Source organism: Heptranchias perlo, chromosome 18 (genome assembly GCF_035084215.1).
Source record: "Heptranchias perlo isolate sHepPer1 chromosome 18, sHepPer1.hap1, whole genome shotgun sequence".
Taxonomy (NCBI): Eukaryota; Metazoa; Chordata; class Chondrichthyes; order Hexanchiformes; family Hexanchidae; genus Heptranchias; species Heptranchias perlo.
The window spans coordinates 34,812,798-34,837,345 of NC_090342.1; the positions used below are offsets into that span (position 1 = coordinate 34,812,798).

At 40.4% G+C, this 24,548-nt stretch overlaps 1 protein-coding gene across 1 annotated transcript; it reads left to right on the forward strand.

Moving 5' to 3' along the window:
• The first annotated feature begins 19,874 nt into the window (after positions 1-19,874).
• tmem121b (transmembrane protein 121B) lies at positions 19,875-22,608 on the forward strand. Its single transcript, XM_067999689.1, has one exon. The coding sequence runs from the start codon at positions 20,139-20,141 to the stop codon at positions 21,294-21,296; it is 1,158 nt and encodes a 385-aa protein (XP_067855790.1). The 5' UTR covers positions 19,875-20,138; the 3' UTR covers positions 21,297-22,608.
• The last annotated feature ends 1,940 nt before the right edge of the window (positions 22,609-24,548 follow it).

Genomic DNA, 24,548 nt, shown 5'->3' on the forward strand with positions numbered 1-24,548 from the left:
GTCATAATTCTTTAGGTGGCATGCTAGTGTTCATGTGGCCACCTCCTAAGGTTTGGAAGTTTCTTATGTTAGCTTTCCTCTTTCTGGATTGGCATAGGTAAAATTTATCCAACCGACACTCCTGGACATACCAACCCCTTATGCTGTGCAGGAAGAACAGCAGATCCCAACAGACTGATGTCAAAAATATCTTAAAGGGATGTTCTGTACATGATTTCCTCAGGAAAACATAGCCCAGTGCCAATCTGCTCCAGTAGTGTGTGAGATGTCATAACAGAAAAGTAAAGAGGACCCTTTGAGGTAAGCCATAATTTTTAATCCTTTTGGGTTTGAAGCTGTAAAGAGTTACATTTTTGCTGCTTTATAAAAAGGTCTTCTCACCTCTTATTTCCATTAGGTCCTTGAAGTTGCCCATCAGTCACAGATAATACAATTCACCAGCCATTCTTTGTAAAAATAAAGTAAATGGATGAGACTTTATATGTTAAAATGATTTCATTTCAATGTTTCTAAACAAATAGAACCAATGTATAATTTTTTTTGAAAATAAGAATGATCTTACCCCCATCTCTTCAGCCAAAGCTAGTAATTTTATTTTTTAATGATTGATATTTTGAACTTGTATTTTGCTGCAATCTAAGTGATTAACTAGTGGAAACATGTTGAAAGCTCAGTGCAATGAGTTTGGTGGGCTTTTCAAGTGAATGTTATCAGGTTTGTGAGCTTTTATTCATGGTTGACATCATCTCTGTTGGTGTACTTATGAGCCAAATTACACAATTTTGGCAAATGATTCAGTATGGCTGTGTTTGGCATATAAGAAGGAAACATGTCCAGAATTCCCACTCTTGAAGATTGGCTTCAAGTGATATTTCAAAGGCTGAAATCTAATTTATTGAGATTGATACTAGACAGTCATCAAAGAAAATTGTCCCTAATCATTTGGTTCAATGTGTTGTATGTATTCTAGAAAGTGAAAGAAAAAATATTGCTCCAATATACCAAACTCAAATTTCAATTAATGTTTTACTAACTTGAATCTCTGTCATCTTACAACATTTCCTTAAACACTGTTCTAATTTCTAAGTGTCCTAATTTTGAAACCTTCAATTATGCTTGGCTTGCATCTGATGTCAAGATGTTGCTATTGGAAACTGGCTGATCTGGTGTTGTAGTGATGCATAATGGCACAACATAGGGCTCTTTTATGCCTTGTTTATACTTCACATTGGTGATTGGCTGAATTTGAAGCAATTGCAATCACTATTGCCACATATTTCAAGATTTTGGGTGCTAAAATTGCTGTTTATACATAGTTTCTCCAAAAAACATCAGCAGTGAAATCCATGGTGTTTCCTACTGGAAATACAATGAAGCTACTAGTCTAAGCACAAAAGTAGTGCTATTTTCAAATAAAATCAGTAGATGTGAGAACAATCCAAAATACTGCAATTGTCACCAGAATCCAGCAAGACTTAGAAAATCTATCATTGATCCCATTATTGCAAAAATAAAGCTGATAAACTAGTAGGAGTAAAAGTTAGCAAATTTGCATGATCATTCTCATTATAAACCAGCACTTGAGAGCAATCACTTTGTAATCAAAAGTCCATTGACTTGAATAGTGCAGCTGTCTCCCAGTGTTTAATTTGTAATCAAGATGACTTGTGTTAAATTTATGTTCAAATGGCTTATTGATTGAAGTTTAATTTTCACAGCGTGTATGCAATTTCTTAATAGTTTTAAGTGCAATAAATTTAACAGGACTGTAGCAAAGGAAAATCTCTGGACTAGTTTTTTTTCTGACAACCAGTTTGTTCAAGGCTTCATCATTGTAAAAAATATTTTAGTCTAGCATCATTGGTTAACACTAAATACTGCTTGAATTTAAAATTCTACTTGGCAAAACATATATAAATAAAAAAAGTCTGTGTAAGATGCCCTGGTGACACTGAAAGTTGGTGCCTGTGCTCTAGGATAATAATGCACGAAGCTGAACCTACAATTCCTCAAAACTGCAAGACCCTGATTTCAGCCAGGTTGCCGGAAGGAAAGTACCAAGAGGATCGTTCCTTGGGGGTAGGGCAAGGAGAGGAAGAAATGAGAGATTATGTCAACCTGTAGTGCTACAAGCACTATCCATTTGTCAATTAAGAATGGTAGAGACATGAGAGCAGGTAATTTCCTCATTCCTTTTCTGAGTATAGTGCCTTCTCAGGTGGCCAAAATTAAAAAGTCTGTGGGTAGTCTAAATGTAAAGCTGAGATATCAGAATCTGAGCCAAGAAGATCCCTGTCCAGATTGTAATGTCAATAGTTTCTCAACATCTGTGAGGTTACTGAAGTCATTCACTAGTATTGATACTGAAGTTTCCTTAATCTGAATACAGATTCCTTTTACTAAAATCCTGAAATAAAGATGCATCATTTTGTGACCAGATTTATTCATTGAGAGTCCAAGGATTCCATGCGCCCCTAATTACATTAACTGGGGCCAATGTGATAAGCTTTTAAAATTTAAAGAATGCGCTTTTTAAGGTGAGAGTCCTATTTAATGTATTTTTTTCTCTTTGCCCTCAGCCTCTACACTGAATAACATCTTCCTTGGTTTCCACTAATAGCTGTCTGAAATTAGTAATTGATAGTTGAGTGAATGTTCTGTGGAATTGCCTCCCTGCTGAGAAGTGCATGGCCTTGGCTTACTGTTTCTCACAGCCCTGCTGAGATTACAATATCAGCACACCAACATTTATCACCATGCCACCTCAAAACATGGAGGATTAAGGAAAAGAGACCGTGCAGTGATGGCAACCTAATTCAGTGCCACAGAGCGGTGATGGACAAAGGTTCTGGTCCTGTTCAGCTCACTTCATGGTTTCTGTTTCATTGAGCAGGCAAGTACTAAATGGAGGCTCATAGGAACATAGGACATAGGAACAGGAGTAGGCCATTCAGCCCCTCAAGCCTGTTCCACCATTTGATGAGATCATGGCTGATCTGTATCCTAACTCCATTTACCCACCTTGGTTCCATATCCCATAATATCCTTGGCTAGCAAAAATCTATCGATCTCAGATTTAAAATTATTAATTGAGCTAGCATCTACTGCTTTTTGTGGGAGGGAGTTCCACACTTCTACCACCCTTTGCATGAAGAAGTGTTTCCTAACTTCTCCGCTGAATGGCCTGGCTCTGATTTTAAGGTTATGTCCCCTTGTCCTAGACTCCCCCACCGGTGGAAAATGTTTCTCTCTATCTGGCCTATCAATTCCTTTCAAAATCGTAAAAACCTCATTCAAATCACCCCTTAACCTTCTATATTTTGTCAAATTATGTTTGACAATTGCTCCTGTGAAGGGCCTTGGGATGTTTTACTACATTAAAGGTGCAAATTGTTGTTGTATATTCCAGGGAATACAAGCCTAGTTTATGTAATCTCTCCTCATAATTTAACCCTTCCAAAGCCAATATATCCTTTCTAAGGTGTGATGCCCAGAACTGTGCACAGTACTCCAGATGTGGTCCAACCGGGGCTTTTTATAGCTGTAGCAAAACTTGCTCCCCTGTATATTCTAGCTTTCTAGATATAAAGGCTAACATTCCATTAGCCTTTTTGATTATTTTTTGTACCTGACCACTACATATTAGTGATCAGTGTACATGGACCCCTAAATCTCTTTGGACCTCCACAGTTCTGATGAAAGGCCATCGACCTGAAACATTAACTCCACAGATGCTGCCCAACCTGCTGAGTGTTTCCAGCATTTTCTGTTTTTATTTCAGATTTCCAGCATCTGCAGTATTTTGCTTTTGTTTTATAAAAAAGGTTTTCTGTTCATTGTCCTGAGTGAAATGTCTTGAGATGTGCACAGTTCTGGTCTCCATATTGTAAAAAGGATATGGAGGCATTGTAGAAGATGCAAAACAGATTCACAAGGATGATACCAGAACTGAGAGGATATCCTTATCAGGAAAGACTAAACAGGCTGGGGCTTTTTTCTCTAGAAAAGCAAAGGCTGAGGGGTGACCTGATTGAGGTCTTTAAGCTAATGAAAGGATTTGATAGGGTAGATGTAGAGAAAATGTTTCCACTTGTGGGGGAGTCCAAAACTAGAGATCATCAATATAGGGAATTCAGGAGAAACTTCTTTACCTAAAGGGTGGTAAGAATGTGGAACTCGCTACCACAAGGAGTAGTTGAGGCAAATAGCATAGATGCATTTAAAGGGAAGTTAGATAAGCACACAAAGGAAAAAGAAATAGAAGGGTATGCTGATAGGGGTAGATGAAGTAGGAAGGGAGAAGGCTCGTGTGGAGCATAAATGCTGGCATAGAATGGCTTGTACTTCAGACTCAATGTAACACAGTTCCTAGCATTTCACCATTTAAAAAATACTCAGATCTGTCCTTTTTTGGTTGAAAATGGACCTGTGTTGAAATCCATCTGCTACAGTTTTGCCCACTCACTTAATCTATCAATGTCTCTTTGTAATTTCATGTTCCTGTCTACACTACTTACTATATCACCAATCTTTGTGTCATTGGCAAACTTGGATATATGGCTCTCTTTTGTTTTATCTAAGTCATTAATAAATATAGTAAATAGTTGAGGCTCCAGCACACATCCTTGTGGGACACCACTAGTCACTTCCTTCCAATTCAAGTACATACTCATCATCCCTACTCTTTGTCTTCTACCGCCTAACCAATCTCCTAAGCAGGTCAATAATTTGCCTTTAATTTTAGCTAAGAGTCTCTTATTTGGGACCTTATCGAATGGCTTCTGGACGTCCATATAAACTACATCCATAGACATTCCCCTGTCTACTACTTCAGATACTTTCTCAAAAATTTCAATTAGGTTCATTAGACATGACCTACCCTTTACAAATCCATGTTTGCTCTCTCTAATCAGCTCAAATTTCTCTAAGTGCTCAGTCCTTAATTATAGATTCCAATAACTTCCCCACAACAGGTGTGAAGACTAAAGGGTCTATAATTTCTTGGTTTCTCTCTCTCTTACCTTTCTTAAATAACGGAGTTACATTTGCAATTTTCCAACCTATAGGGACAATTCCTGAATCAAGAGAGCTTTGGAAGATTATGGCTAAAGCATCTGCACTTTTCTCACCTACTTCCTTTGAAACCCTGGGGTGGAAACCATCAGGTCCTGGGGATTTGTCAGTCTTTAGTGCCATTATTTTTTCTAATATTGTTTTCTTGCTGACATTAGTGAGTTCCAGTCCTTGATTCATTATTCCCTGGAATATCAAGTATATTGTCCTCTTCCTGTCCTGACACAAAGTAATTATTCAACAAGTCTGCTATTTCCTTATTTTCATTTGCAATATTACCCGCATCTGTTTTTAAAGGGCCCATGTTACCCTTGACCATCCGTTTTCTTATAATATAATTGTAAAATCTTTTTGTGCTAATCTTGATATCCATTGCAAATTTCTTTTCATAATCCTTTTTGCGGCTCTATCTATTTTGTCTTCCTTTGCTGTTCTTTATATCTCTTCCAGTCTGCTGGATCTACACTCTTCCTTGCGCTGTTGTATGCTCTTTCCTTTAGTTTTATGTTATTTCGCACTCTTTTATCAACCTTGGCTGCTTTATTTGGTAAGTAGAGCTCTTTCCCCTTAGGGGTATATAATGGTCCTGTATTAAGCTAAATTCTTTTTTGAACACCTCCCACTATTCATCTGTAGTTTTACCTGATAACGGTTTTGACCAGTTTGCTGTCGTCAGTCTCTGTCCCATCCCGTTAAAGTTAGCATTACCAAAATCTAGAATCTTAGTAACTGCGTTACGTTTCTCCTTTTCAAACCTAAAATTGAATTTGATCATATTATGATAACTGTTAGATAAATGTTCCCCTATTATTAGATTATTAACTAAGTCTGGATCACTACTCATTACTAAATCTAGTAGGCCTGCTCTCTTGTTGGTTCCAAAACATATTGCTCCAGAAAACTATCTTGAATGCATTCAAGAAATTCACTATCTTTCTGACTTGAGCTACTCTGCTCTTCCCAATCTTTATGAAAATTAAAGTCTCCCATTAAAATAACTCTGCTTTTGCTACAAGCCTGTCTAATCTCTGAATTAATACATTCTGCCACTTCATTGCTGCTATCCGGAGGCCTGTAGACAACTCCCATTACAGTTTTAAGTCCTCTGTTATCCCTCAATTCTAACCATGGAGTCTCCACTGATTGCTTTCCCTTACCTATGTCCTCTCTTACTAATGTTGTAATAGTATCTTTAATCAATAAGGCTACCCCTCCTCCTCTTCCAGTTTCTCTTTCCTTTCTACAAACCTTTTAACCAGGAATATTTAATTCCCAATCATGACCAGCTTGAAGCCTTGACTCACTAATGGCCACCATGTCACACCCTCTAAGCTATACTGGAGCCTCTAATTCACTTAATTTATTTCTTATACTCCGTATGTTAATATATAAAACTCTTATTTGGGCAAGAGACCCTAAACTGTCCTTTTGCCCTGACGCTGTCTTTCTCATACTGTTTAACTTAACACGTTTCTTATTTGTCACTCCTGCTGTAACTAGTTATTTTAGTATTCCCTTCACCTAGAATATCTATATCTCTATTTGTGACCTGAACTCTACTCTTATCCCTTTTTTTAACTTCTTAAACAATCATTTTACTATTGTTTCTGACTGAGCACCACCCCCCCCCCCCCCCCCCGGGCCCAATTTATCAGTTTAAAGTCCTTTTTACCACCTTACTTATCCTTTCCACGAGGGCCTTGGTACCAGCTCGGTTCAGGTGCAGCCCATCCCAATGGTACAGCTTCCTCCTGTCCCAGTACTGGTACCAGTGTCCCTTGGTGCCTTCTAGTATTATGAAAGGGATGGAATTGGAGGGGAAAGTCATGGCTGAGGGATCTTTGAGACTTCTTGCTGCTGATTATAGAAAACATTCTGGTGGTTGGGAGCAGGCTGTACACTCAAAGACAAAACATAGTGGCAAATTACCTAAATCTGCTCCCCCACCAATTAAAAACTCTGTGTGTGGGTCAAAGTGGCTCAGTAGTCATTAAATCACAGAATGACATGGTACAGGATGGAGCTCAGGATTTCACGCATGGTGAGTTTTAATGTATGCCATCGAAAGGAGGTGACAGGCATCAGCTAAGCATTTTCTCAAGGGAGTGATTGAAAGAAAGAGAAAAATCAGCACTATTTGCCTGATTAATTCTGTGATCCCAATGAGGCTTGCATAATATTACTATGGTCTCTCTCATTGTGAGTGCAATTTAAGCTACCCTTCATAGTCCTCCATAATGGAAAGATTTATATTGATGTACTCAACCATTAAAGCCATAGATACGTTCTCAGGATCAATGGTGTCAGTTGCTCCCACAAACGGTCTGAGTTAACTCACACTGTCCTATATCTACTTATATGATAGTTTAACCCAGTGATGTAACAATAGCATCCCTTTGTAATCCGGACCAGATACTTATGTCTTTCGCACATACATTTCTTCAATCTCTCCGAAGGCGAAATGAGTGAACACTTGATGAGACAGGACTTAATAAGAATTTAATTCCCATCAGATGAACATACAGAACAACAATTATGATCGATTCACTTATTTCCATCAATTCAACTTGTCTTCATATAATAATATAAAAATAAAGATTACCCACTTCAGTGGCTTGACTTGCAGCTAATTTTCTAACTCTTCTCTCCTGTACTCCATCTTTCTCACAGCCCTTTGCTGCCTGTCTCTAGCTTTCATAGCTCTCTGTGTTTTTAAAAGCCTAACTCCAGTGACAACTTTTAGTCAAAATGACTATCTTCCCCCTCTCCAAAGAGCAGAATCCACTAGCCTAATTTGGCAATGATCCCTGCTAAGTTCAAATGAACGGAATTATCGCAGCAGTAATCAGTGTGAACGATCACTGGAATGTCATGCTATCTTTCTTTGTTTTCAAGACACTGGTTCAGACTCGCTATTTGGAAGCCAATCTTTACCTGCCACCCTTGCTGTCCTGTAAATTTTATCCCCTGTGAGTTAAGTTTAAGTCAATAGTAGCATTTTTAATATAATACACCAATGTCTACTTGTGGCTGCATGATCTGAAATCACAAACCGTAACATTCCCGAATTATTCATTTAGTTCAATTGCCAAAGCCATTGACATCAGCATTATCCACCATTGTCATATATCCCTTGCCTCAGTTGATGCCAATCAACAACCTTGAGATTCTTTGGGTTGATATGAAAATGTACCAGGAAGATTTTGGATTTAAAGGTAGTTTTGTTATCCAGAAAAATGAATCATAGAAAATTTACAGCACAGAAGGAGGCCATTCAGCCCATCGTGTCCACGCTGGCTGAAAATGAGCCAATCAGCCTAATCCCACTTTCCAGCACTTGGTCCGTAGCCTTGTAGGTTATGACACTTCAAGTGCATATCCAAGTACTTCTTAAATGTGATGAGGGTTTCTGCCTCTACCACCCTTTCAGGCAGTGAGTTCCAGACTCCCACCACCCTCTGGGTGAAATATTTTTTCCTCAGCTCCCCTCTAATCCTTCTACCAATCACTTTAAATCTATGTCCCCTGGTGATTGACCTCTCTGCTAAGGGAAATAGGTCCTTCCTATCCACTCTGTCTAGGCCTTTTATAATTTTGTACACCTCAATTAAATCACCGCTCAACCGCCTCTGTTCCAAAGAAAACAACCCCAGCCTATCCAATCTTTCCTCATAGCTAAAATTCTCTAGTCCTGGCAACATCCTCGTAAATCTCCTCTATACCCTCTCTAGTGCAATTACACCCTTCCTGTAATGTGTTGACCAGAACTGTATGCAGTACTCAAGCTGTGGCCCAACTAGTGTTTTATAGAGTTCTAGCATAACCTCCCTGCTCTTATATTCTATGCCTCGGCTAATAAAGGAAAGTATCCCGTATGCCTTCTTAACCACCTTATCTACCTGTCCTGCTACCTTCAGGGATCTGTGGACATGCACTCCAAGATCCCTCATTTCTTCTATGCCTCTCAGTATCCTCCCGTTTATTGTGTATTCCTTTGCCTTGTTTGCCCTCCCCAAATGGATTACTTCAAACTTCTCTGGATTGAATTCCATTTGCCACTTTTCTGACCAGTCCATTGATATCTTCCTGCAGTCTACAGATTTCCTCCTCACTATCAACCACACGGCCAATTTTTGTTTCATCTGCAAACTTCTTAATCATGCCCCTACATTTAAGTCCAAATCATTAATATATACCACAAAAAGCAATAGACCTAATATCGAACCCTGCGGAACCCCACTGGAAACAGCTTTCCAGTCACAAAAAGACCCGTCGACCGTTATCCTTTGCTTCCTGTCACTGAGACAACTTTGGATCCAACTTTCTACTTTCCCTTGGATCCCATGGGTTTGTACTTTTTTGACCAGTCTGCCATGTGGGACCTTGTCAAAAGCCTTGCTAAAATCCATGTCGACAACATCAAATGCACTAGCCTCATTGACCCTCCTTGTTACTTCCTCAAAAAATGCAATCAAGTTAGTCAGACACGACCTTCTCTTAACAAATCCATGCTGACTGTCCTTGAGTAATCTGTGCCTTTCTAAGTAACAGTTTATCCTGTCCCTCAGAATTGTTTCCAATAATGTTCCCACCACCATGGTTAGACTGACTGGCCTGTAATTACTCTGTTTATCCCTCACTCCCTTTCTAAACGACGGTACATCGTTGGCAGTCATCCAATCCTCTGGCACCACGCCTGTATCCAGGGATGATTGGAAAATGATGGTCAGAGCCTCTGCTATTTCCTCCCTTGCTTCTTTTAACAGCCTGGTATACATTTAATCTGGGCCTGGTGATTTATCTACTTTCAAAGATGCTAATAACCTTTATACTTTCTCTTTCACTATGTTTATCCCATTCAATATTTCACACTCCTCCTCCTTAACCACAATGTCTGCATTGTCCCTCTCTTTTGTGAATACAGATGCAAAGTATTCATTAAGAACCATACCAACATCTTCCACCTCCACACGTAGGTTACCTTTTTGGTCTCTAATAGGCCCTACTCTTTCCTTAGTTATCCTATTACTCTTAATGTATTTATAAAACATCTTTGGATTTTCCTTGCCAATATTTTTTCATGCCCTCTCTTTGCTTTTCTAATTTCCTTTTTAATTTCACCTCTACACTTTCTATACTCCTCTAGGCTTTCTTTAGTATTGAGCTCTCGGTGTTTAACATAAGCTTTCCTTTTTTGCCTTATCTTACCCTGTATGCTCCTTGACATCTAGGGGGGCCTAGATTTGGCAGTCCAACTCTTTTTCTTTGTGGGAACATGTTTACTTTGAACCCCTTGTATCTCCCCCTTGAATGCCTCCCTCTGCTCTGATGTTGAATCACCTTCAAGTAGCTGTTTCCAGTCCATTTTTGCTAAATCACTTCTCAGCTTAGTAAAATTGGCCTTTTCTGAGAACTTTAACACCAGTTCTACCTTTGTCCTTTTCCACAACTATGCTAAATCTAACTGAGTTATGATTACTACCAGCAAAATGCTCTCCCACTGATACTCCTTCCACCTGCCCAGCTTCATTTCCTAAAACTAAATCCAGAACTGCCCCCTCTCTTGTTGGGCTTGTTACATTCTGGCTAAAAAAGTTCTCCTGAATGCAATTGAAGAATTTTATGCCCTCTATACCCTTCACACTGTTTGTATCCCAGTTAATAGTAAGGTAGTTGAAATCCCCTACTATTACTGCCCCTATTGTTTTTGCAGTTCTCAGAAATTTGCCTACATACTGGCTCTTCCATTTCCCTCTGACTGTTGAGGTTCTATAGTACACTCCCAGCAGTGTGATTGCCCCTTTTTTGTTACTTAGCTCAACCCATATGGCCTCATTTGATGATCCTTCTAATATATCATCCCTCCTCACAGCCGTAATTGTTTCTTTAACCAAAATTGCCATCCCCTCCTTTTTTATCCCCCTATCGCGTCTGAAAACCCTGAGCTGCCTTTCCTGCCCCTCTTTAAGCCATGTTTCTGTAATAGCTAAGATATCATACTTCCACGTGTCTATCTGTGCCATCAGCTCATCTGCCTTATTCATTATACTCCTTGCAGTGAGGTATATACCTTTAACTCCTTTGTTGTTTATTTTCTAACCTTCCAAACTCACTTACTAATTTTCTGCCTTCCATTTCCAGTTTTGCTTCTCTCCCTTCTGAATCTACACTCAGGTTCCCATCCCCCTGCCAAGCTAGTTTAAACCCTCCACGACAGCACTAGCAAACCTCCCTGCACGGATATTGGTCCCGCCCTGTTGAGGTGAAACCAGTCAGGCTTGTACAGGTCCCACCTCACCCAAAACCGGTCCCAATGCCCCAGGAATCTAAAGCCCTCCCTCCTGCACCATCTCTCCAGCCAAGCATTCATCTGCTCTATCTTCCTATTTCTATACTCGCTAGTGTGTGGCACCAGGAGTAACCCGGAGATTACTACCTTTGAGGTCCTGCTTAATAATTCCTTTCCTAGCTCCTTAAAATCTGCCTGCAGGACCTCATCCCTCTTTCTACCTATGTCATTGGTACCGATATGGACCACGACCTCTGGCTGTTTACCCTCCACCCTCAGAATGTTCTGCAGCCACTCAGTGACATCCTTGACCCTGGCACCAGGGAGGCAACATACCATCCTGGAATCACGTCTGCGGCCACAGAGATGCCTGTCTATTCCCCTACTATTGAATCTCCTATCACTATTGCTCTTCTGACCTTTCTCCTCCCCCCACCCCGTACACCTGAGCCACCCAGGTGCTATGGACTTGGCTCTGGCTGCACTCCCCAGAGGAACCCTCTCCCTCACTGAATACCGATTAGAGAGTGAGATGCACTCAGTGGACTCCTGCGTTACCTGCCTGGTTCTCCTTGACTGTCTGGCGGTCACCCAGTCCCTCTCTGCCTGCACTCTCTTAAGCTGAGGGGTGACCACCTCCTGAAACGTGCTATCCACGAAACACTCAGCCTCGCGGATGCGAATGGTTCTCCTCCCATTATTTTGTTAGCTTAGCATAACATCCTGGAGTCCAGTCTCTTGAAAACATTTCTAAGGAAAGAATAAGTCAAGATAGTAATGTTGCTGCATGTTGTACAGGTGGCACATCCTAGAGACTGGCTGGTGACCAGAGGTCTTAAGAATACAAACTTTTGCATAAGTGTAAGTCAATCTCATTGAAAGTACTTCATATTCAACATTCAGGGAGTAACTGCTAGTGCAAAGTACTTGTTTTTAATCTGAGAGCATCCAGAGTGTTCACAAAGTGCTTTTCAGTAATGACAGCCTTCTTTTCTCAATGCCAGACTTTTCATGATGGTCTTATAATTGTACCTTCTTATTCCATAGTCTCCTAAGAACTCTTAGTTATCATCAGGAGCGAGCAGTTTCCTTGACTTGCCAGACCCAAGTAGGGTGTTTCTGGTGTATTAAATCTATGGATTCTCTTTTCATTTCTAACTCTGATAACAGATACTTCATTTCCAAGGATCTGGGGCCCAGTCTGGGTGTATATAACTGGCATATAAATTAAGCGAAGCTTCATGTTGGTTGGCTGGCTGACATTGCAATACCTCAGAAACCAGTTTGGTCATCTATTCAACGGACAACACTTCCTTATTGAAGTACATCAACAAATCAGGTGAGACCTAGACCCACTTGCATCTAGACATAAACTAATTCTGGCATTGATGTCACCAAATTAATCATTCTGAACAGCTGCTAGAAACTTTGCAAAATGTAGTGATGCAATGCTGTAGTAGAGACAATGTACACTAATATGGGCCCTACATTTTGATCCTGTCACCTTTATACTGCAGAAATGGGGTTATCCAGAAATAGCCACTTTTCAAATCTATAGGTTTTGTGCGGATTGCAGGTTCGCTGAGTTGTCTCTTGTTCTCCTGGGAGGGAATGCATTTTACTTATTCTCTCTGATTCGAGAATCCTATAGATGGTTTGAGCAAAGGCACCAATGTTTACTGGCTGAGAATAGTACAGCTGCTGAACCTGCTTCAGCTCTTGCATCCAAGCTGTGATGTATCAAATAAATGGACAGATCTGATCCACTTTCACCCAGAGCTTCAAGTTCTTGGAAGAATATCTCTTATGTGTTATCTAGAAAGTCTTCCACTCTAAGAGTATGTAATCTGAATAGATTTTTCTGTGGTGTCATCATAACTTCTTTGACTCTCCAAACTATGCTTACAGTCAAGCTTTATCTATAATGTTCAATCAAATTTCATGTGCCTGATATCCAGCCTCTGTGTTTTAGGAGAATTTACCACTGTTATTTAGAATCATGATAAACAGCTATAAGATTAAATTACTGATCAATATCTTTAGTACTCCATAAACTTATCTTTTTTAATTGAAGCCCATAATGTCAGATGATCTATAGCATCTTTCTACAGAGCCACACTGCTCGACCTGGATTCAGTGAGTGGTTCCAAGCAGCTCTTCCTTAAATGGGTTATGGAATAAATAACAGGGTGTTGTAGCATAGTGGTTATGTTACTGGACTAATAATCCAGAGAACATGAATTCAAATCCCACCATGCCAGTTTGAGGATTTGAATTCAGTTTATTTTTAAACCTGGAAATAAAAAGGCAAGAATGTGAAGTGGTCCTCCTGCCATTACTAAATATTACTCCAAAAGCAAAATACTGCAGATGCTGGATTACAATATTACTCCAAAAGCAAAATACTGCAGATGCTGGATTACAATATTACTCCAAAAGCAAAATACTGCAGATGCTGGATTACAATATTACTCCAAAAGCAAAATACTGCAGATGCTGGATTACAATATTACTCCAAAAGCAAAATACTGCAGATGCTGGATTACAATATTACTCCAAAAGCAAAATACTGCAGATGCTGGATTACAATATTACTCCAAAAGCAAAATACTGCAGATGCTGGATTACAATATTACTCCAAAAGCAAAATACTGCAGATGCTGGATTACAATATTACTCCAAAAGCAAAATACTGCAGATGTTGGAAAAAGTTCTGGTCAGCAGTTCTGACGAAAGGTCATCGACTTGAAACGTTAACTCTGTTTCTTTCTCCATGGATACTGCCTGACTTGCTGAATATTTCCAGCATTTTCTGTTTTTATACTAAATATTACTGTTCAGACCTGTCCTCAAAAGAGGGTGCACTTTTGGTTTAACAGTCCTTAAAATTACATCAAAGCTGAACACCTCATTTCTGGCACTACTTTGTCATTTTCCTAATGTTTGTGGAGGGTGAGCAAATGATGAAGAAAAATGATCATCAACCTTTGATATATTTTTCTTTATAATTGTGCACATATTGAGCTCCTGCCTTCCTTAAACCACATGTTTTTGGAGCTAAAAATTAATTTTGGTAAATCATCATTCATTGCTGTGTTAAACATTGCTTGCCCTACACCTGTCTCCCTTGAAAAGAGCCCAGAAGTGGCTTGTAATGTTGACCAAAGAGAGTTTACCACTTTGTGATACTCAGGGACTTGACACAATTCTAAAGTCTCCTGGAAGAAATTTCTGAAACCAACTTCAGAAGAGTTCATACAGCAGTCACTATAAATGGTCTTGTTGTGCGCCCTTTTATGTATATTATTTTCCCAATAAGAATGTGTGAAAAATCAACCTGTTTCTTAAGGCCATTAATTCTTCTTTGGCAGCTAGATCTCATTTAAAACTATCTTAGGTTATTTATTTTGAGCTCATTTTCTGATACAACCCAAAGTTCCCAAATTGGATAACAGGCACTTTTTCTGACTTTGGCTTTGCTGGAGAAGTCAGTGAAGAGAATATTAGTAGCTACCTACCCAAACCTCGTCTGATAATGAGGCCTCAAACCACATTCTTGCCTAATGTTTCTTAGTCTGTTTAATTTGGGAAAGGTGAGAATTCTCCCATTTTCAATCCTGGCCCCACCTAAGTCATAAACTGAATGTAAGATCAATTGTATTGGTGAATGCACCTCTGTACTAATGGCCCAGATTGTGCTGTAGCAGGGCATCTAATGGCATGTGCCATTAGTTAGGCTTGGCCTTGCACGTTTAGGTTTTAAAATTTTTTGCGTGGCGAGTTGCTGAAAGTGCGAGCTGATAACGCGAGGGAAACAAGGCATACAACCATGTACATCCTTTGCCAATCAGATTGAAGGATTGAGAAATAAACAGAGAGAGAAGGAGGTGTAAATTAGAGTGGGTACAGAAAGAGAAATAGAGGGAAAGAAAGATTGGATTAAGAGAGAGAGAAAGAAAGAGACAACGGAAAAGTAAGAATTTTTTTATTTTAAATTTTTTCAAAATCTCCAACAACAATTAATATCTGAACAAATGAGACTCCACACTTTTAATAGTTAATTTTCAGTGCCATTGGCAGTAATTAACAGTTATCACGTCGTTAAGAGTACGTGCACTTGTAATGACAAGATTTAACTTTCTGTGGCGAGTTTAGTCCGTATCTACTGCGCAAATACAGCAACTTCACACCATTCAATGCATTGCAATGGTGAGGCAGACAGTGAAATGCCGTTTTCGTGAAGCTAACAGTGGAGCAGCACAACTCAATGCAACTTATTGGCTGCCACAGTGGTGTCAACAGACACTCTGAAACCCTCCACCTCCCTCTCTTCCTTTAAGACCGTCCTTAAAACCAACAACTTTGACCAAACTTTGGTCACTCCTAATTTCTCCTCCTTTGACTATGTGAAGCACCTTGGGATGTTTTTCTATGTTAAAGGTGCTATATAATGCAAATTGTTGATGAATATTACAATCTAGGCTGACACTTCAGTACAGTACTGAGGGAGTGCTGCACTGTCAGAGGTGCCATCTTTTGGATGAGATGTTAAATCGAGGCCCTGCCTGCATGTTCAGGTGGAGGTAAAAGATCCCATAGCACTATTTGAAGAAGAGCAGGCCAACATTTATCCCCCCAAAAAATAACTGGTTAGTTATCTAATTGCTGTTTTTGGGACCTCACTTGCACAAATTGGCTGCTGTGTTTGCCTACATAACAACAGTGATACACTACAAAAATTAATTTGTTGGCTGTGAAGTGCTTTGGGACATTCTGAGGATATGAAAGATGCCATATAAATGCAAGTTCTTTCTTTCCATCTTTCTTATTCCTTCACTAAAGCACATATCTTTTCCAATTATTGAGCTCTCCTTTATGAAAGTGAAGACCATTACGGATGATCACATAGGAATATGAAAAGTGGATAGATGGGGAGAAGCTGTGGGAAATTATGTATATTCTAAGAGTGGACTAACTCACAAGCGGTGAAGTCACAAGTATGCTCTGATCAATGGGATACAAATTATATATTCTGATTATGCTCAAGTTAGGTAAATCATTTAAAACAAACATTAAAAAATTGATTTATTTTTGCTTTGATTGTGGGCTAGTTCCTGCAACATATTTTGATTTCCCCCCCACAGTGTCTCTGTTAATACTTGTGATGGAAATGTCATTGTGGTTGGTATAATCTACTGTGATACATAACTGTTTCTTGATTGGAAGCCTTTAACTGGATTGCTTTTTTCTGTGGTTGCATTTTACTTGAAGGACTTGTTATTGTTATGGCTGCTGTTGTAACAGTAGTATTGTCATCAAGGTTGGGATCAGCATAAGCAACAATCTTGTCTCTACACATTCTGACGTAGAACATGAATCAAAGGACAACATTGTTGATATTCCCAGCTTTTCTCAAAGCTCAGTCTCTGAATAACAAGTTATTAAAGAGATTTTTTTAAAATAAATACTCAGTAGACCTTTTTTGTTGGCCAAGTAGTCATTTAAGCTGTATTGAAATAAGTCATCATATTCTTCATACTTCAATGGCCCTTGTGATACAATTTCAGTGAAAAAGATCCATGGTTGTCTTCCTCCATAGCACTGAAGACATTGGGGCTGGTTTAAACTGCTTCCACCATAAATGAGGCAGTTGAAGCCTGAAAATTACATTTGGTTGCTTACCACCCCATTTATGCTGACTCTCCAGGTGTCACCATCTTGGATAGGGTCCTGAGAAAGATGGCTGTTTCAGGTGGAAGACCAATTGTAATATGCAAATCGGGGTCCTATGGTGTACATAGGGGCGTACATAGGGACCCGTTTGCAATTTTGAGGTACAAATGGGCAGATCATGTGCTGCCGATGCACCGTCCATTTATACTGGTATTGAGCGGCTTAAACAACAGTCCTTAAAGGAACCACTGTCGGCTGCTCAAAAAGCAGCCAAAGAATTTTTTTTTCATTTTTGTGGGGCCAGGAGGACCATTCCTGCTCCTCCTGGCCCCATAAAAATATGCTGGCTCACTGCTAGGCCGTGGCTGCCTCCCCAAGATCACATCACATCCCCCCTCACCACCCCCTCTCCCTAGCTCCAACTGTCATCCGGTTCCATGTGGAAGTTGTTTGATTTCCCACTCTCCCCAAACAGCTAGCTGCCTCAGAGCTGGCTGCAAGCAAAGGAGGCCCAGAGCTCACAATGGCTTGTGCCTCGTGACGGTTAAAACAGGTGGGCGGTGAGCATGTTCTGCCCAAATACTGCCCATTGGCACTAATGTCTCTCTCGGCTTTTAACCTGTACAAACCAAACAAATACACAGCACAAATTCCATTCTTAGCAAGCTAAGGGTTAAAGATATGAATTATTGGTTACATTGAATTCAATAATAACACACTAATGCAGGTAAAGATTGTAAAGGGATATGGTGAAAGTAATTTAGGCACTTGGTAGATAATATATACTCTGTGTACAAACCATTCAAACAAAAGGGAATCTGAATATGAAGTAGGGTTGGTTGGATGGTGCAACTTTTAGTCTGTCGTATCTTCAGATTGTTTCAGGGAAAGTATTTAGGTTGTCACCCTACCCCCTCCTGTATGATCTCTTTCCAAGCAATCCAATATGACTATTAACTCACGCAACACTGTAAAACGTTGGGTAAAAGTTTTGTGATGTAATGAAATCAATGAGACATTTACGTTTCCCTCTTTTATTTTGCAAAATTTGACTGAAATCAGAATGTGAAACAGAATATGGTTACTAAGATTTTATAAATAAAAATGCATCCCTTCCCCTTGTTCCCTGTGATATTGTCAATTTAGGATTTCTTATGGAATTTGATCGGTAATTTATTTTGCAGGTTAGTTTCCAACATTGTGCCAGCTATTGAGGTTAACCTGGTTGGAAACTCCTTGGACCCCAACTTCCTCTTTCTCTGCTATCATTTCTTCAGATGTGCATTATGTCTAGACAATACCCCTGAACTACTTAAAATATAATCAACAACTGATGCTTTTTAGTAAGTTGTAAGGAAGCACCTGCTTACTAAAACCTTGTTATGGTATTTACACTACTGTATTCTGTATAGGTCATGGCATGCATGTTATATCAGTTTACTAATTGACATAGAAACAAAAGGGGTATGTGAACTGAAACTTTTAAAACCACGTGTGTGATGTACCCATCTTAGTCTTTAAAGTTTTTTAAAATAAGATTCTTAAGAGATCTGCCTACGTTTCATCTATCAACCACATATGAAAATATCCTTGCACAAATGAATCTTGAAATACAGATCATTGGGATACTATGGGAAGTAATTCATATTACAGGAAAGTTTATCCACTGTTACGAAGCAGATTAATTTATTATTCCCTTGATGCAATTCATTAAAATGTTTATCATCAGGGGTTCACCTTATTGCACATGAAACTCTTTCACAAGCTATAACAGAACTTCCACAAGGTCAGATGAAAAGTACAGGTTTCTAACAATGTTGAGAATAATGAGGTTGCCAGGTTATCTGTCATCTTAATTTGTTCATGTTATCTGTTGTTGATTGAAATTGGAAAGACATCATATTGGTAGTTGGTTAATAGCAAATGACCTAAACTTCAGAAACAGAAAACGCTGGAGATACTCAGCAGAGCAGGCAGCATCCATCGAGAAAACACAAGATAGTTGACATTTCAGGTATAAAACTTTCCTCAGAAATGAAAGATATTAGAGATGAACAGCATTTAAGAAGGAAAAGAACAAGAGAAAAAGGGAAACACACACACACACACACACACATTATATATATATATATATATATATATACACACACACACAGGAAAAGTCATAGCATAACCTGTAAAGTGCAACAGTGGAGATCAGGAAATGGTATGCGTAAGAGACAAAAGAAAGCATAATGACAGAAATCAAAGAAACAAAAGACTTATAACAGACCTAAACTTTAAGCCTTTGCCTATACTGGATAGCTTCTCTCTAAATTCAGTCATTATTGATAATGTAGGCACCGATCTGTGAAATCTCACTAGTTTCCAATGAGAGTCACTAATTTTATTTTCCCCCTTAAAAATTCCCTTCATTAATCGTCTGTAATCTATAGTACTGCATATATCTCAAGCAAAATATCACCATTTCTCAGCTTTGCAAATACTACAGTAGAAAGTCCACAACCAATAAGAAAACCGGTATCCTTAGAGATCTGTCGGAATATCTTGTTCAATAGTTATAAAGGGGGGTTCACATTTTCTTCAGTTTTAGAACTAGAACCCTAGGCATAAGGAGAATTTTTTTTACATAAATCCGAAGCTAATATTTCAATCTATTTGTTGGTTGATTACCCAAACTCATCTTATGATTTTGGTATTAGTTGCAAACTATCTGCAATATAGATACATCGGTAAGACTGCCTACAACTGGCCTCAACAACGACCCGTCACCAGGGACCATTCTGTAGAGAGTCAATGTACCAAAAACTATCAGTTTGATCAATATCTGAGTGAAACCGGACAGTTACTGGGGAGATCTCCAACGCCAGAGCTCGGCTGTAATGCAGATCCTCCCATTAATAGTGCACTCTGCTCTCAAATGGTTGATGCGTCTAATTTGATCGAGTAGTTTAAATCTCGATACTTTTGTTTTGTGTGCCCCCCAACTGGGTGATTCAGTAGCAGTCCCTTCCCTGCAAATCCATCCCTGTCCTTGGGATCCGCCCGCGTCTGCCTGAGCTGCACCGAGCGCCGGTGAGAAAAGGCTTTCGGAGGGGAGACAATGAGCACTGCGCCCGGCAATGAGAGCTCTCGATCGGCCGCCCCAGCAGCGACCGTAGTGGAGGGAAACCTTCGGGCGGGAGAGAACGATTCTCTTTTCATCAGGAACAGCTCCTTCAGGAGAAACTCTCAGACCTCGACCGCGAGTCTCAGCCGAGAGATCGGCGCCGCTTCCAACATCAAAGCCCGTCCTGCCTTCATCATCACTCCGGGAGAATTCCTCCACAACACCTCGGACTGCACCAGCAGCCCCGGGCCGCCCGCGGCCAACAGGACCGTCTTCTACAAGGCGCTCTGCCTTTTGCTGCTGCTTTTCCAGGGGGGGCTTTTCGATTTCTACCTGATTATTTTTACCGACCTGTACTGGTGCTCTTGGATCGCCACCGACCTGGTGGTCATGGCGGGCTGGCTGATCTTCTTCATCAAACACGCCAGGAGGAGAGGAGCCGGCGGGAAGGCGGCCCCCGATAAAGGCCAGTTCGCTTTCGCCTACTTGGCCTGGCTCATTTATGTGATCGCCTGCACGCCCAAAATGGTGCTGATCCTGGAGACCTCCATCCTCGACCTGATTGAGCTCAAGGTTCCCCTGGGCACGACTGGCTTCAAAATCGTGGTCATGTCGTCCGTGCCCTTGCTCTACACTCTGATAAACTCCGTGACCGAGGACCTGAGCTGCCACACCAGTCACCGGGCCCACAACTATTACAGCCGGACATGCCTCGACCTGCTCGACAGTTTCACTCTGATGGAGCTGATGCTGGCCGGTCAGATCCCCAGTGTTTACCTCAAGTACACGGTCACCGCCGTCTACTTCGTGTCGTTTTTCATTCCGGTTCTCTGGCTCTATGAACTCAATTCATTGCAGCTGGATTACAAGTGCGTCGTGTTCCGCTTCCTGTCCAGTTATGTGGTGAATGCCCCTCTCTTGGTGGTCAGGTGCTTTCTTGTCTTTATTTATGACCAACAGGTCTCGGTGTTCCTGTTCAAGAATGTCTTTTGGTTGTGCTGTGATTGTGCCGAGGTGCTGGAGAGATGTTGCAGTGTGAGACGTGTCCGTAAGTATTCGAGCCCTCCCGTGCAGTTCACACATTGCATTTCGGAGAATGAGATGTGTGCACATGGATACGTGAACACCCTGGCAGTGACAACCCAGTCCTAGCAGCAACGCCAAGGCAGCGAGCGATTCAGTCCACTCTGTAGGATTTTTTGTTACATTTTAAATTTTTTGTAAACTCTTTTGTATCTGTAATTAGGGATGCTTTTGAGTGTTTGTGTATCAATTCGTATTGGGACTAGTATTCGATTTCTGCACACCGGGTTGGATGTGAGAAACGTATTTTCTGGATCAGATATGCGTGGTGGGTCCTTGCCAGTCTGAGCCGATTCCCTTTAGTTACGCTTGAAGTCTAGTGGGTTTTGTGAGTTGCGTATCTCGGTTATTCACTTTCAAGGCTGGAGTGTGCGGTTTAGGTCAAGTGAACATATAATAATAAATGTGGGAGTCAACTTCACCCTTCCAGACTTTAGTTTTAACCAGCCCCCACTGGCCCTGTATCTTGAGCCTGATCCCGATACTCAAAGGAAACCTAAGGTTTACCTCGGTATAAATTTAATTCTGAAATCTAGGAGGTAAGATCGACTGCAGGTCGATATTGAAAGGTTACTACTTCATCTGAATTCGGTTTAGGCATTGAGTATGCAATTGCCAACATAATATAGTGAAGGCCAGTTATAAGTAGGACTCAGTAACAAAGAAGTAATTACAGGGATAATGACATTAGTTCCATAAAAGGAATTCAGCTTTCATTGTGCTTGCTTTGGAAGTTAGCAATCTAATCAGAACAGATAGAATGAAACTAGCACAAATCATTTGCACTGATGAGACCCGTAGGATACATAAAAGGGTTATCCAGAGGGTCCAATGAATGCACCTGAGGGTATTTACACCAATGCCAACAGTATTGTAATGGGGTGGTGAGGAAAAAGTGCACAAATACATATTATGTCATCAATTACTCATTTATGGACCTGCACTAGGTATGAAATGTCGAGGTGTATTTGCAGCAGGGTCGACCTGGAAAAAGTTATTTAAAAAAGCTTACCAAAATCAGGAATTATTTCAGTGTCACAGTATTACAATAAATCAAGATGGCTCCTGTATTTCCATTTAAAATTTGAACAGAGAAATGCCATCTTGTGGATTCTATAACGTTTTTACTGAAACAATGAGTATTGGAAATTTTGCAAGGTACACAATAGTTCTTGTTTCAAATTAATTTTTACTTGTCATCAATTTTGCATTTTACCAAAAGCAGCGTTAATGGAGAAAAGTTGAAAAAAAGCCTTATATAATTTGGATGCTTATTTTAACTAACCTTATTGTAATTTTCATCTGTGATTGTAGTGTTTTTGTACTGAAGTTGGATTAACATGTTCAGAAAAAAAGCCTATTTATATTTGTAAGGTGTTTTGCACAGTTAGTATTGAATGTTCACAAAATTGTGTATGAAGTCCTTTTAAAGATGTAAATAAATTTCTGTTTTGATTTTAAGTCTCTTCAGTTGATGTGATGGAAAATATTTGTTACTTGGAATTTTACTTTAGAAAATATTCATGGTCATAATGTGGAACAAACTAGCATGAAAATTGCAGGTTTTTTTACAGCTATTATACTTTTTGAATGGAAAGGAAAAGTCAAAGCAAGAACCTAATTTCAAAGTCACAGTGCCACACAATGGTCTACAATTCCACTTTCTCCACATTCAAGCAGGACCTAAAAGTCCTACATTTGTCAGTAACTAAGTCTGTTTAGAAAAGTTAATCCTGTACCATGTCCTCGTACTATTGGCTTTTGCGTGTTTGGAAAACTGGGTGGCACTATGTTCTTCCACCAATGGGTTTGAATCGTTCTCTGCTAGCTGCAAGAGTAATGTGTAAAACTGTGCCTTTTAAATTTTGTGTTGCTGTAGTGTCCCCCACCCCATTGCGTGACGTCACCCCACCAACGACACGGAGTCAGCACCCGCTTAAGGGTGACCAGAAACGGAACTGACTGGTGGAGGGAGAGGGGAAAGGTGCAGGGCACAGCTGGACTGGACTGTAAGAGGGTGAACGGGGACCAGGAGACAGGTAGTCGGGCAATTGGGACTCAAGACAGGGGGACTGGGGTCAGGGAGAGGATGATAGGGGACTGGGGGTAGGGATGGGAGCTTGGGGAGAAAGCAAGATTGGCGCATATAGGTCAGCAGATAGCTGGGAGGAGACAGAGACTGGGAAATGGGGTTTGGGGAGAGAGGAATGGAGTGGGGGTAGGGATGGGGGTAGGCGTGGGGCCCAGCATTTTCTGCAGAGCTGGAAGAAGCAGCAGCAGCAACATGGTGATTGGGAATGGTGCTGAGAGAGGAGCAGCCAGTAAAGGGGTGAGTGAAACCTGGGGCTATCACTGTGGTAAATAGTGAAAGATTGTTTCCACTGGTGGGTGAATAGGGAACATGGGTACGGAGATTGAGGATTCTCACAACCTGATTTTACATTACAAGCTCCTATACATGGAGCAGTGAGATGCAGGAGGGCCAAGTATGGTCAGCAGCGGCCCACAGTGGTGTTGTGGAGCCAGAAGGAGCACTCTGCTCCTGCATGCTCCACAGAAGGGGAAATAAAGAAAAATTTTACCTATCCTACCACTTCTTTAGCAGTCCCTTTAAGGATTGCTGTAGAACTGGAAAAACTCTACCTAATTTTTCATGTATTTTGCAGAAGGGTCCTGAAACAGGTTGAGGACCTTTCTTTGTACATTTAAATTGATCCAACACCGATCTCAGGCAACCACCAGGTCCCAGAAATTAGTATACATTGCACCCGTTTTACTCTCAAAAAACGGGCGAAAGGCATACTTTAATGTGTCCAAATAACTTTTGCTGAATGGGCCCACACTAAGTGTCAGGATGTCGGATCAGACCCACTGTGTATATTGAGTTTGACACCCCTGGTCTAAACCTAGTTTTACAGTCCATTGCTCAAACATACCCATAATCCGGTACTAAATTGACAATGTAACTCGAGGGTGTTTTAAAGATGGTTGGTGTGGATGTGGAAATACTACACTAGTACAGTAAAGAAATAACTTGCATTAATATAGTGCCTTTCATGTCCTCAGGACAGCCCAAAGCACTTGAGAAGTAATGAATTAATGAAATATAGTTATTGTTGGTATGTAGGCAAATGTAGCAGTCAACTTGCACGAAGCAAGGTATTATACATAGCAAGTTCTCACAAACAGCAAATGAGGTGAATAATCAGTTAATCTGTTTTGATGCTGCTGGTTGAGGGATGAATATTCAATCCATTGGGAAAGCTCAATGCTCTTCTTCAGTGTGATCGTTTACATCCAGCCGATCACTGCTCTTCAATG